The sequence below is a fragment of the Ahaetulla prasina genome, chromosome 2, assembly GCF_028640845.1.
Source record: "Ahaetulla prasina isolate Xishuangbanna chromosome 2, ASM2864084v1, whole genome shotgun sequence".
Classification (NCBI taxonomy): Eukaryota; Metazoa; Chordata; class Lepidosauria; order Squamata; family Colubridae; genus Ahaetulla; species Ahaetulla prasina.
Window position 1 is genome coordinate 268,018,200 of NC_080540.1, and position 15,010 is coordinate 268,033,209.

A 15,010-nucleotide genomic window follows, 5' to 3' on the forward strand; every position below is an offset into this window, starting at 1 on the left:
ACTGAGCTAGTTGGACTTGGACATGAACTATACTGTTTGGAACATGGATACAGTTTAAAATGTTATGAAAAACATCTCACTTTACATATTAGGTTGATATTTATTACAATAAAATGAGCTGCTAATGATAAATGTAACTCTCTTTTCTTTTTATTTAAGGTCATTGCTAGAATTGTTGATGGAAGCAAATTTGATGAATTTAAGGCCTTATATGGGGATACATTAGTCACAGGTAGTATTTTTAAATTAAAAAATGAATCTATTCTACAATATCATGCTTTGAATGAATTTATCTTTTCAATTTAAAAAAATGTGATTCTATAGAAAATGTATTAATTTATTAATTAATGTAGTAATGGATTTACCACTTCAATGCAAGAACTCTAGGCAATGTTTTATCTCTTAAGTAATAAAAAGGTGAGGGACAGGGTGGCTCAGTGACTAAGATGCTGAGCTTGTCGATCGAAAGGTCAGCAGTTCAGCAGTTTGAATCCCTAGTAATGGGGTGAGCTCCCAGCTTCTGCCAACCTTGCAGTTCAAAAGCACGTAAAAATGCAAGTAGAAAAATAGGGACCACCTTTGGTAGGAAGGTAACAGCGTTCCATGTGCCTTTGGCGTTTAGTCATGCCGGCCACATGACCAGGGAGACGTCTTCAGACAGTGCTGGCTCTTCGACTTTGATAGGGGGGGAAATAGGGGAGAGTGGGGGAGAGGAAAGGGAACTAGGAAAGAGGAAGGAGAGGAGGAGGAAGAAAGAGGAGAGGAGGCAGGGAGGGGAAAGAGGAGAATTTTTGTTGTGAAAGGAGGGGAAAGAAAGGGTAGAAGAGCAACCCCAAATGTAATTAAAATGTCTTATTTTTATGCTTTCTTCAGAAAAAATATGTATGTATGATTAATTGTGGACAAGAGAATGTACATTTACAACAAAGAATATAAGAAATAAAAATAAAAAACTTAAAATAAAAATAAAAAGGTATGGCAGATTACATATTTAACCAACGTTTAATGTTATTTAAACATTAGTTAAATATGTAATTTGCTGTAGTACATTTTAACAATAAATGGTTTGGTGCCAGGAATTTCATATTGATCAATCCTCAAAGGCTGGATTGTTCTGGAACAATCAAATTTTTACAAGTTTTCTGAGGGCCACTTTTTCCAAAGAGGAAAGCCCCCATCATAACTGCTTACTTTGAATCTTGGGATATGACCTTTAGCAGACTCCAGAATTATCCAGTTTGGATGGAAAGATTGAGGCCCCAAGCTTGATAAGTAGCAAGCAAAGGCGTGAATTGCTTTTGGAAACACACTGGTAACCAGTGTAACTCTCAAAGAGATATAATGTACTGATGTTGGCTGGCAAAGACACAGGTTTCTGGTAAACCAGTTTCTGGTTTATCATCAAGGGAAACTGTAAAGCACTCCAGTAATCCATTTGCAAGATGACCAGGCATGAGTAACTGACCTCAGGCATCCTGCTCGAAATAATGACACAACTGAAGCTGAGCAGGGCCCTTCTGGCCACAGCTGTCACCTGGTTTTCTAGGAAATGCTATGATTTCAGAAGGCCCCCTGAGCAGTGGTGAAATCTGAACCAGTTTACTACTGGTTTGCTGGCTGTGCCGTGCACGCGCATGCACATTGTGCACCACACACCAAATGCGAGGTGCGCATGCAGTGCACACCAAAAGGAGGCATTGGGTAAGTGGAACAGCCTGTGGGGTGGGGGTGATCAGCTATGGCACGCGATCTTTTTTTTTTTACTTTCAAAAGCATTTTTTTACAACTTATTCAGCCAAATGAGTTGTAAAAAAATGCTTTTAAAAGTAAAAAAAGGGTCTGACAATCGCACAGCTCAGCTGTGTTTGTCAGAGCCTTTTTTTACCCTTTAAAAGCATTTTTTTACAATCTATTCAGCTGAATAGGTTGTAAAAATGCTTTTAAAAGTAAAAAAAGGGTCTGACAATCGCACAGCTCAGCTGTGTTTGTCAGAGCCTTTTTTTACCCTTTAAAAGCATTTTTTTACAATCTATTCAGCTGAATAGGTTGTAAAAATGCTTTTAAAAGTAAAAAAAAAAGGCTCTGACGATCATGCGCCTCAGCTGTGATCACCAGAGCCCTTTTTTTTTACTTTTGAAAGCATTGTTCACAACCTATTCCTACCATTCGGGTGGGAAAAGCGAGCGAGCCGGAAAGCAGCGGCAAGCGGGCAACTGGGCGATTGGGTGGGCATGGGCAGGGGTGGCAGGGATTTTTGCTACCGGTTGTCCAACCACCTGCCGCCATTGCTACCGGATCAGCCGATCTGGTCTGAGCCGGGAGCATTTCACCCCTGCCCCTGAGGCTCCAGGTCTCCTCTCTCCAGAGGGAGCACAACTCAGTTGAAGGTAAAATCAACAGGCTTCTGAATTAACATCAGTATCAGGACAGCGCTGGCTCTTCGGCTTTGAAATGGAGATGAGCACCGCCCCCCAGAGTCGGCAACGACTAGCACATATGTGCGAGGGGAATCTTTACCTTTACCTTTATCCTCTTATAGTAAATTTCCTAGTTCTTAAATTGTCACGTTTTAGTTTGTTGCAGCAAAAGTAATTGCCATGGCTATTGCTATGATCAATATTATTATAGCTGCAAAAAAATTTATTTTACTTTTGTGTTCCTTTTTTTTTTCATGGGAACTCTTAAGTTTAAAGCTTTTCATAGACAGTTGATAAGAGTATGATGTTCTCATGATTTTTTTTCTCTTTTCTTTCAGGATTTGCTCGGTTATTTGGTTACCCAGTTGGAATAATTGGAAACAATGGTGTTCTTTTTTCAGAATCAGCAAAGAAGGCAAGTGTGAGCAACTGTTATTGAAGCTTCTCCCTATTTTTGTAGCTGAGAATCAAAATGCATACCAGAAACTACAATCCATAGTGGCCGATTTATATTAAATAAGAACATGTCTTTAGGCTTTTCTCCAGGAATCTGCACCAATTTAAATGTGACTGAGTTTATTGCTGGGAGTGGGACCTTCTGAGATCTTGCAGTTAGCTCTAGAAACAACTGTACTGAAAACATGTGCAAAGATGTGCAAAGTATATCTCCACACTTTTAACATTTAATTGATCCAAAAGTTGTGAATATTATAATGCTGCTATTTTGCCTACGGATTATGCTGCTGCCAATTTATTATTGTGTTGTAATTTAGCTTGTGATTCATTAGGCTAAGAACTAGTCCACACTTAATAACCACTTGTTCAGCATTAGTTAAAATTACCCTGGTGCTGAAAAATAACCTTACAGCCAATTTACAACCATTTGTGATTTTTGCAGTTTTCCTCAGTCAGGTGATAGCTATTACAGTCAGTACGCATTGTTCTATGCCTGACCCATGTTTTTTTCTTCCCCTCCCCCTGTAGAGCAGAAAGATTGAAGAGAAAGAAATTTCAAGACAGTAAGCTGTTTGCTCTTCCTTGCGTTCAAAACAATGCAATCATGCTGGGACCCCAGGGGTGGTAACCACAGTCATGCTACGCAAATAGTTTACAGTACTCTTTTGAAATCTCTTTCTCTCCAATCTCTCTGTTCTGCAAGGAGAAATGAAGGAAGAAAAAAAAAGCAGTTCTCTAAGGCAATTTCTCTTTTGTCTTACCCTTTTCCGCTACTGGTGTGATCATATTGCTTTTATATATAGAAGAACAAACAGTTTTCTCTCTTGAAATCTTTTTCTCCATACTTCAGGGGGGAGTGGGGAGACAAAAGCAAACAATTTTTTGTAGACAAGCTTTCCTTTTCCTGACTATTATTGGTTACCGTGGTTTTCTGGAGTGCATTAGCCCAGAGCAGAGATGTTTGGGATTTGACTTGAAGAGGACTTTGGGTGGATGGTACTACAAAGCTGGGATGTACTTTTGGAACCTGACCTATGTTGTTCACTAGGACCCCTTTGGTGCTGTTCTCTGCATCTTGACCCCCTCTTTCAGACTCAGAGATTGACACTTTGATTACCCAATCATTTACTATATCCCCAGGGGTAAAATCCAGCAGGTTCTGACAGGTCCTGGAGAACCGGTAGCGGAAATTTTGAGTAGTTTGGAGAACCGGCAAATACCACCTCTGGCTGGCCCCAGAGTGTGGTGGGAATGGAGATTTTGCAATATCCTTCCCCCAGGAGTGGGGAGGAATTTTGCAGTATCCTTCCCCTGCCATGCCCACCAAGCCACACCCACCAAGCCACACCACGCCTACCAAGCCACGCCCACAGAACCAGTAGTAAAACATTTGGATTTTATCATTGTCTATCCTTCTGTTCAGTGGAAGGAGGGCAGAGGTTTGACAGTGCATGCTAGAGGACTTTTACAGCTTCTCTCTCTTTCTGTCTATCTCTCTGTCTCTCTCTGTCTCTCTCTCTCTCATACACACACACACACACACACACACACACACACTGTTGCTGAATGCCAGGGACAGGTGTGATCTGCAGGAAATATACTTCTGGAAGAGCTGTGTTTGTGATGTTTAGGGAAGTGATTGTGGTATATCTGTTAAGTGGACGATTGGGGGTATCTAGAATTTGTGAGTGGGTAAATGGATGCCTTGGCCTAAGAGAAAGGAGTGAGAGGTGAGAGGGCTTGAGGGGAGTGGAGATTGATGGGAGAAATGCAGGAACTATGATAGACAAAGGAGATATTGGCAGATCCTGGGAGCAGACTGGGATCTGTCCTCAAGGCCAGGTTATCAGATGTTGGTGTTGAATGACATGGTGTTCTGCATTAAATCTTGCTTGTATTACCATCTGGTTTGCTCTACGGGGTTAGGTTCCCCTCTTGCAAATGGGCCCACTGGATTTCATGCTTAGCACCATCTCAGACAGGAAGGGATGGGAGGGGTGGGGTGGGGTGGGGTGGTAACTGTCACCTGCAAATCAATGAGGGCTTTCATAGACATTGATCTGAAGATAAATGGGTGTGAATCTGTCTGGTTGAAGTCAGATTTGCTGCTGCTGTACCCTCCTCCCAGTCTGAGCTGCTGGATTCTATCACTTGCACTAGAGACTCTCTTTATTTTTCAGGAATTTCAATTTGTCACTTGGTGACATCATCTCTGGGAGTCATGGTGGACCTAACATTATTAGAGCTCTTTCTCAAGATCTGGTTTGGAGGGCGTTGTCATCAATCTGTCAGCATAGTTGATCACTCTCTGATTGATTTTTGACTTCCTGGCATCACTCCACTTTACAGCGGTTGTTAGATTAGCCTGTTAGATTGCCCATCTGAAAGATCTGGAGGGAAATCTCACTGACAGCTCCTTATTTGTGGATGTCACGGGATTTGACTCTCTTCCTTTTTGCTTAACTTCTATATTAACTGAGTGAAGTCATCTGTTGGTTTTGAGTCAATTTTTTAAAATTTGAATTTATATCCTGCCCTTCTCCGAAGACTCAGGGCGGCTTACACTGTGTTAAGCAATAGTCTTCATCCCTTTGTATATTATATACAAAGTCAACTTTTATTGCCCCCAACAATCTGGGTCCTCATTTTACCTACCTTATAAAGGATGGAAGGCTGAGTCAACCTTGGGCCTGGTGGGACTTGAACTTGCAGTAATTGCAAGCAGCTGTGTTAATAACAGACTGCTTAGTCTGTTGAGCCACCAGAGGCTCAATATCATATCATCAATATGTTAAAGGTGCATTAATAATATACATCTTGACTAGACCAACGGTGTCAAATTCAAGGCCCGGGGCCTGGATCAGTCCCATGGGGTACTTAGATCTGGTCCACAGGGCCGCCCTGGAAACAGCAAAGGACCAGCCTGTTGTACTTCTGCCAGTGAAAACGGGGTCCAGAACACCATTTTTGGCTGCCATGGGCTCCTGTAACCCTCTGTCACTGAAAACAGAGCTCGGGAGGGCCGTGAGCTCCATTTTCACTGGCAGAGGGTTGCAAAGGGCTGGGGCAGTCGAAAATGGAGCTCGGGAGCCTGTTTTCGTTGGCAGAGTGCTCAGGCCACCTCAGGTCCTCCTGACAGTGATGTTGAGCTGGCCACACCCACCCTGGCCACACCTACCCCAGCCCCCTGAGGTCAGACACAACCCTGATATGGCCCTCAATGAAATCGAGTTTGATACACCTGTCCTAGACCAACCAAGTGATGCCATTGAAGTCTTAGTCATGTGTCTGGAGACTGTGCAGGGCTGGATTGAACATAACAGACTTGATCCTGCTCAAATTCTAGTGGTTATATTTGTTGGCCTTTTTAGTTGGGTGATATTTCATATTTAGTCTTTGAGAGGGTTGCACTTTCCCATGGAATTCTGATGATGAACATTTGTTTAGATTTATATCTGCTGTTAACATATAGTAAAGTTCAAAAAGATGAAGATGTTTTCATTTTTTTTAGAGATAGGATATAGCCTAATGATTGAATAATTAAGATCTCTCTGTTTGTCATGTTGTCTTTTTATCCAATCCAATTTGCAATATATGGGATTCATTGTGGGGCTCAATTTTGAGAACTCTAATGTAGATGATGTAAATTGTGTGCTTTGAACTTCTACAGATGCTGAGGAGTTATAGGTTGTTACTAAGTTTTTCTCAAGATACCTGCTGCAGTATTTTTTGGTACTTTTTATAGCAATGTTACTATTTCTAGGATTAAGTACAGTAGCAAACTGTTACCTCAGTTACTATCACCTGCTATTTTATCACATCATCATGTGTTAAAACCTGCTACAATCTACTTTAGCAGTTATTAGGGAATGAGTAATTGCTTCATGGATCAGCTTTACAAGAAAGTAAGTCAATGTTACATAGAAAAAGTTTTGTTTTAAATATGATTTCATAGTTTGAGAGATAAAGCCATTTACAGAATTATTTCACTTTTTTTTTTTTAATTTACATTTATATCCCGCCCTTCTCCGAAGACTCAGGGCGGCTTACAGTGTGTAAGGCAACAACAGATTCAAATTTAAGATCTTTGCACATTTCAAAAATGCAATTTCTGTTCACTTCAGCAGCACATATACTAAAATTGGAACGAAACAAAAATGCAATTTCATTTTCCCATTTTTAAAAAAATAAGCTTTATGATTTTAGAAATACTGCTTTAGGATCATACAATGGTTTTAGCAGCAGTATCATAGTATTTAGCGATTATTTTTCAGTAGGTCAACTCTCAATTTTTTCTTATCTTTACAGGGCACACATTTTATTCAGCTTTGTTGTCAGAGAAATATTCCCATTATATTTTTACAAAACATCACAGGTAATAAGTGATTATCATAGTCTATGGAACTGAACTGCAAGACAATAAATATTTGAGCAAATAATTATACCTTTCCTTGTATAATAGTAATAAATTAATTCCTGCTCATCGTTTCTAACAACCTTTTTTATGAGTTTGGGGGATATTGTCAGATTGAATTACTGTTGTTTTATTTAGTTATTATTCATTTATAAAGTAGTTTTCAAACTAAGTTTACACTTTTATTGAGTTTCTGTCCAGTGGTCTACAAATTGCTTGGACAGTTATCATTTAGAAATAATAAAATAATTCCCTAAACTAATAATTAAATAATTATGAAACAGATTGTTGTAGTTAAGGTGCAAGTCTAGAAATCAGGAGATTGAGTTCTAGTGCCACTTTAGGCATAAAGCCAGCTGTTGATTTTAGGCCAGCCATTCTTTCTCAACCCAAGCCAGCTCACAGGGCTGTTATTGTGGGGAAAATAAAGGGAGGAAGGAATGTTATGTGTGTTTAATTTCTAAAGTTACTTATAAAATAATAAAGGCAGGATAAAAGTTTAGCAAATAAATAATATCAGCTAAAAGCCTACAAAGCATAAAAAATGTTAGTTGAATCAATTAAAGCAATAAACCAAGTTTTGCAGTCTTGCTTTGTTTTTCTAATGGCAAAGCAAGCTGTTTGCAAATATACTTGATAATGGTCTTAACTCTTTCTCCAATTAGGATTCATGGTTGGTAAGGATTATGAAGCTGGTGGTATAGCAAAAGATGGAGCCAAAATGGTAACTGCTGTAGCATGTGCCAGTGTGCCTAAAATAACGGTTATTATTGGAGGGTCCTATGGTGCTGGAAATTATGGGATGTGTGGAAGAGCATATAGGTAAGTATGCACTTCAGCCATAGTATTATAGATGTTAGGAATGTGTCTATAACATGTGAAAATATTGTTTTTATTCTAGAAGAGAGTATTGTTCTATTGCATGGTTTAAAATACCTATGTGAATGAATTATTTAATTCAAGGATGCCACTGGACTGCATATGGCTGCATATGCATATAATTTGTCTGAAGTGGTGTAGGGTTTCCTGCCTAAGCAGGAGGTTGGACTAGACCAGGGGTCTCCAACCTTGGCAACTTTAAGACTTGTGGACTTCAACTCCCAGAATACTTCAGCCAGCAAAGACCCCTGGACTAGACGACTTCCAAGGTCCTGTCCAACTCTATTATTCTATTCTAAATGCTGTAGATTTTACTAAATAAATCCCTTAGTAGTTCCCGTTTAATGAGATACATAGAGTAGTGTTCCATATTAAGGAACAAAAGGCAAAATATGTTTTGTTTGCTATATGGGCTGAAAAGACCATTGATAGTTTTGAAGGACAGTGAAGGATCTAGAACGGTTTTAATAGTGTTCACATTATGCAGATAACATTCCTTCCTTCTCTGCCCCCTCCCACCCGCCCCCCAGTCATGAAAAGTGAAGGAACAAATTTGTAAACAGCTGAAGAGATTTTTATTCTATCATTTGTATTTTTCAGTCCAAGGTTTCTTTTTATGTGGCCGAATGCTCGGATCTCTGTGATGGGAGGAGAACAAGCTGCAACTGTTTTAGCTACAGTAGCCAAGGACCAAAAAGCAAGGGAAGGGAAGCAGGTAATGTCCACTACTTTTGATATTTTGAAGTACTTTAGGAGGGAATGGTCATAATGCTGTATTTGGTGCCATCACCACCCTCTATTTTCTTGCAATATAGTTACTTTTTCTGATTGTATTCATTCAGTATGGTCTCAGATGAAGTTGTATGAAATGGGGTTCATACTATAGCTTTCAATAGTACTTCAGCTATCACTTGTACTACAGAACTTACATATTAGTGCATACAATAGTAAAATTACCTAAGATGTAAATTTTACAATAGTAAAATTACCTAAGATATTACCTAAGATGGCGCCGACGAAGGCTGCCTCGGTGAAATGCTCTCTAATTGTTTCTTTATTTCTAATTGTTCTCTGTGACTCACTACGGATTTCCTACTCACGAGACCATCTGCTAAAAATTAAGGAACATTTCTTTAAGGAGCAGCTTTCTTTAATCTCACCCCCGCCTGTCTTTACAAACACGGAGGAGATTCTAACACAGGAGGAGGCAATTCCCACGGAGCCATGGATTACTAAAAACCAAGCAGCGGAAGCGAAGGAAGCGAGGTAAAAGATCTGGGATCTTAATCAAGCTAAGAACTACTAAAACTCCTCTGCCTTCAATTTTCCTAACAAATATACGCTCACTTGCAAATAAGATGATGAAATACTCCTCTTAAACAAATACTATTCTGATTTTCGCAATTCAGCAGTCCTATGCTTCTCTGAAACCTGGTTAAATGAATCAATTGAAAATAGCAGCCTGAACATTCCAGGATTTCAAATTGAACGATCAGACAGGATTCCAGAAACATCTGGTAAAAGAAAGGAGGAGGCTTATGCCTATATATTAATTCAACCTGGTGTCAAGATTTTAACATAATTTACAAATTCTGTGACAACAATTTAGAGACTCTAATTATCAACTGCAAACCTTACTATTCGCCTCGTGAATTTTCCTCATTTCTTCTAATTGCTGTTTATGTCCCACCACAAGCCTGTGTAAACGAGGCATTACGAACTCTAGCTGACCAAATCATGGAGGCTGAAGCCAAACACCCTGATTCACTGGCCATTGTTTTGGGAGATCTAAACAAGGCAAACTTAAGGAAAGAACTACCAAAATACTTTCAGCATGTCAATTGTCCCACCAGAGGCAAGAATACTCTAGACCACTGCTACACAACACTAAAAGATGCCTATCGGTCTTTACCACGTGCAGCTGTAGGACACTCTGATCATTGCATGATTCACCTTGTACCTGCTTACAGGCAAAGACTTAAAGCCATAAAACCAATAATTAAATCAGTGAAAACCTGGACGGAGGAATCAGAATTAAAGCTACAGGCATGTTTTGACTGCACTGATTGGAATATTTTTAAAGATACCTCTGCAGACCTGGATGAACTCACAGATACTGTAACATCATATGTCAGCTTCTGTGAAGACCTATGTGTACCTACAAGGAACTTGCGAATACACAGTAATAACAAACCTTGGTTTACACCTAAACTTAAGCAGCTACGACATTCCAAAGAGGAAGCCTACAGAAAAGGTGATAAAATGCTGTACAATCAGGCCAGAAATGCACTAACAAGGAGGATAAGAGCAGCAAAAAGAAGCTACTCTGAAAAGCTAAAGAATCAATTTTCAGCAAATGAACCAGCAAACATGTGGAAAACTCTTAAAAATATCACCGGCTATGGCAAACCTCCTTCCCAGGCTGAAGGTAATCAACAACTGGCAGATGACCTGAATGAGTTTTACTGCAGGTTTGAAAGGAAACTACAGCCACCTATCTCCACAACCCTCATCTCAGACACACCAACAACAGCCAAGCCTCCTACAACTGACCCCATTTCATTGGGTTCACAACCCCTAGTGATCACAGAAAAGGAAGTGCAGGACCTATTTCACAGACAAAAGCCAGGAAAAGCTCCAGGCCCAGACAAGATAACTCCTTCTTGCTTAAAAGTCTGTGCTGACCAATTGGCCCCATCTTCACCCATATTTTCAATAAATCACTAGAGATGTGCTATGTTCCTTCTTGCTTCAAACGCTCTACCATCATCCCAGTGCCGAAGAAGCCCACCATCAAGGAACTGAATGACTACAGACCAGTTGCTCTAACATCTGTAGTCATGAAAACCTTTGAAAGGCTAGTGCTTTCCTACCTGAAAACCATCACGAATCCGCTCTTAGACCCCTTGCAATTTGCATACCGAGCAAATAGATCAACAGATGATGCTGTTAATATGGCTCTGCACTACATCCTACAACATCTTGAGTCTCCAAAGACCTATGCAAGGGTTCTTTTTGTAGACTTCAGTTCAGCATTCAATACCATCATTCCAGACATTCTTCTAACTAAGCTAAACCAGCTACAGGTACCGGAACAGACTTGTAAGTGGATCACAAGCTTCCTAACAAACAGGAAGCAGCAGGTGAAGCTAAGCAAGATCACATCAAATACCTGTACAATTAGCACAGGGGCCCCCAAGGCTGTGTGCTCTCCCCACTTCTCTTCTCTCTGTATACCAATGACTGCATCTCCAATGATCCATTTGTTAAGCTACTGAAGTTCGCAGATGACACAACAGTGATTGGTCTCATTCGAGACAATGACGAATCCGCATATAGACGAGAGGTCGAACGACTAGCCTTGTGGTGCAACCAAAACAATCTGGAACTGAACACACTCAAAACCGTAGAAATGGTGGTAGACTTTAGGAAAAACCCTTCCATACTTCCACCTCTCACAATACTTGACAACACAGTATCAACAGTAGAAACCTTCAAATTTCTGGGTTCTATCATATCGCAAGATCTCAAATGGACAGCTAACATCAAAAACATCATTAAAAAAGGACAACAAAGAATGTTCTTTCTGCGCCAACTCAGTAAGCTCAAACTGCCCAAGGAGCTGCTGATCCAATTCTACAGAGGAATTATTGAGTCTGTCATTTGCACCTCTATAACTGTCTGGTTCGGTTCTGCAACCCAACAAGAAAAACACAGACTTCAGAGGATAATTAGAACTGCAGAAAAAATAATTGCTACCAACTTGCCTTCCATTGAGGACCTGTATACTGCATGAATCAAGAAGAGGGCTGTGAAAATATTTGCAGATCCCTCGCATCCTGGACATAAACTGTTTCAACTCCTACCCTCAAAACGACGCTATAGAGCACTGCACACCAGAACAACTAGACACAAGAACAGTTTTTTCCCGAAGGCCATCACTCTGCTAAACAAATAATTCCCTCAACACTGTCAGACTATTTACTGAATCTGCACTACTATTAATCGTTTCATAGTTCCCATCACCAATCTCTTTCCACTTATGACTGTATGACTATAACTTGTTGCTGGCAATCCTTATGATTTATATTGATATATTGATCATCAATTGTGTTGTAAATGTTGTACCTTGATGAACGTATCTTTTCTTTTATGTAACACTGAGAGCATATGCACCAAGACAAATTCCTTGTGTGTCCAATCACACTTGGCCAATAAAATTCTATTCTATTCTATTCTATTCTATTCTATTCTATTCTATTCTATTAGGAATACAAAGGAGTCTAAGCTATTCAATTAGCGACCTGCTATCAAATTGTTCTATTTGTGTTTTATAAACCTAGCACTATAAGCAAACTGTTGAAATTAATGTTACTCTCATGGGGAATCTAACCAAAGAGAATTTTTTATAACCAAGAGTAGCAAGAAAAATAATTTTTCAGAACGTTGCATTTCTAAAAATCGTTATCATTTACATAGTTTAAGAAACTATTTTTTTAAACTCTGATACTGATTCCTGTAAGAGAAATGCCACTAACATTACTGCAGTTTGGAGTGCATTTAATAGGAAACCCCACTGAACTAAACAGAAGTCCAAATGTACCCAGCATTATTGATTAGACATTTAATGCATATTATCTCTTAGAACAGAATGTCCAGTGCTCTTGCTGATGAAAATTGCCAGAGTTTCTATTCCTGTTAATTATCTTTTGTAGTTTTCTGAAGAGGAAGAAAAAGCTCTGAAAGAGCCAATAATTCAGAGGTTTGAAGAAGAAGGAAACCCTTATTATTCTAGTGCACGGTAAGTACAGATGAGGGTGACAGCTTGACTTTATATGTGTAACAGCTTAAAAATATTTTTAAAGAGTGGCTGGAAAAGGAAGCTAGACAGCCAGCTGGCTGGCCTAAGCCTTCTGAATGTTGGAAAAGCTGAAGAGATAATATTTCTCCTGTCCATTAGTGAAACTTTGGTTAAGATTGATCTTGTAACTAAATGTAATGGAATGTGAGGAAAACCTTGTGGGACAGGGCAAAAAGGTGCTGCCAAGGGAACAGTCAGATAAGAGATAGCATGACAGGGCAAGAAGCTCAGAAGAATAGAATAGAATAGAATAGAATAGAATAGAATAGAATAGAATAGAATAGAATAGAATAGAATAGAATAGAATAGAATAGAATAGAATAGAATAGAATAGAATAGAATAGAATAGAATAACCGAGTTGGAAGGGACCTTGGAGGTCTTCTAGTCCAAGCCCCTGCTTAGGCAGAAAACCCTACACCACTTCAGTCAAACGGTTATCCAACATCTTCTTAAAAACTTCCATTGTTGGAGCATTCGCAACTTCTGGAGGCAAGCTGTTCTTAACTATTGTGCATATTCAACAGAGGTTAACTGATGCTTTTAATTGGATTCCTGCAGTGTCCAAAGGATAGGACTCAGTGGCCTAAATGATCCTTTCTGATCCTATAATGCAGTGACCAGAACACATGCAGCATATTCATCCTGTATAATTATAGGAACAGATTTATTATGCGCCTGTTGCAGATATTTGGCAGACGCCATGGGTAAAGGTCCCCATCACATGAGTAATGGTGTCAATTTGCTCTTTTGTGACAATTGATTAACTTTTCAATGACTGCACTTCTTCCATTTTCCATTTCCTGGTCCACAAGGCATTAAATGGAGAACAAAGGATTATCAAGTGTCCAAAGATTCTTAGTTTTAGAAGTAAAGTTCTTTAGGTACACATTAAACAATGCATTGAAATCCTACACATATTTATTAGCTGGCTGAAAATGGTAGGGCTCATTGTCAGATAAGTTATCAGTTGTATTACAGCACAAACAAGTTGAATGTTCAAAAAATGTTTTGCTATATACTATAATAATCTAAACTCAAAGGAAATAAGACATAAAAATATAATTTTCATTGTGTTCTCAGTTTCACACTTCAGAGCATTAGACTGTCATTTTCTTTTGCCAGATAGAAACACTTCTTTCTATTTTAAGATATTATTCACTCCTCTCCTGGTGGATTGAAAATAGTTTATATTTTTCTCTTCAGCATACCTGAGAAGTGACAGTTGTTTGTCTATCTGGAGCTTTCAAAAGTAATGTCTCAAATATTTTAATAGGCTTAGAGATAACCAAAGGAATCATCTGCACCATCAAACTTTTCATACTTCTATACTGACTGTGATCATTTTTTTTAACAAATAACATCTCTAAATAGTTGTATTTACTAATGGTGCAATCATATTTACTCAGATGCCATTATTATTAAGTTTAGTGGGATTTATTTCCAAGAACAGTAAGTATAGACAGTTGTAGTTGTTGTTGTTAGTTGTGAAGTCATGCCCAACCCATTGTGACCCCATGGACAATATTCCTCCAGGCCTTCCTGTCCTCTACCATCCTCTGGAGTCCATTTAAGCTCACACCTACTGCTTCAGTGATTCCATCCAGCCACCTCATTCTCTGTCGTCCCATTCTTCTTTTGCCCTCAATCTTTCCCAGCATTAGGCTCTTCTCCAGTGAGTCCTTGTTTCTCATTAGGTGGCCAAAGTATTTGAGTTTCATCTTCAGGATCTGGCCTTCTAAAGAGCAGTCGGGGTTGATCTCCTCTAGAACTAACCAGTTTGATCGGCTTGCAGTCCAAGGGACTTGCAGAAGTCTTCTCCAGCACCATAGTTCAAAGGCCTCAATTCTTTGGCGCTCAGCCTTTCTTATGGTCCAACTTTCACAGCCATACATTGCAACTGGGAAAACCATAGCCTTGACTATACGCACTTTTGTTGGCAGGGTGATGTCTCTGCTTTTTAGTATGCTGTCTAGATTTTCCAT

The 15,010-nt window shown here is 39.4% G+C and overlaps 1 protein-coding gene across 3 annotated transcripts in view; it reads left to right on the forward strand.

The window, feature by feature from the left end:
- Nucleotides 1-13,500, forward strand: part of MCCC2 (methylcrotonyl-CoA carboxylase subunit 2) — a 33,749-nt gene extending 20,249 nt beyond the window's left edge. For 2 of the 3 annotated variants that reach the window (XM_058168916.1, XM_058168913.1), the window contains 6 exons: nt 160-232; nt 2,756-2,832; nt 7,182-7,248; nt 7,953-8,109; nt 8,767-8,881; nt 12,882-13,500. In XM_058168916.1, the coding sequence (XP_058024899.1) occupies nt 160-232; nt 2,756-2,832; nt 7,182-7,248; nt 7,953-8,109; nt 8,767-8,881; nt 12,882-12,971 (579 nt within the window). In that variant the 3' untranslated portion in view covers nt 12,972-13,500. The remainder of the gene's footprint in view (nt 1-159; nt 233-2,755; nt 2,833-7,181; nt 7,249-7,952; nt 8,110-8,766; nt 8,882-12,881) is intronic. The other variant, XM_058168914.1, reaches the window with a different exon arrangement.
- The last annotated feature ends 1,510 nt before the right edge of the window (nt 13,501-15,010 follow it).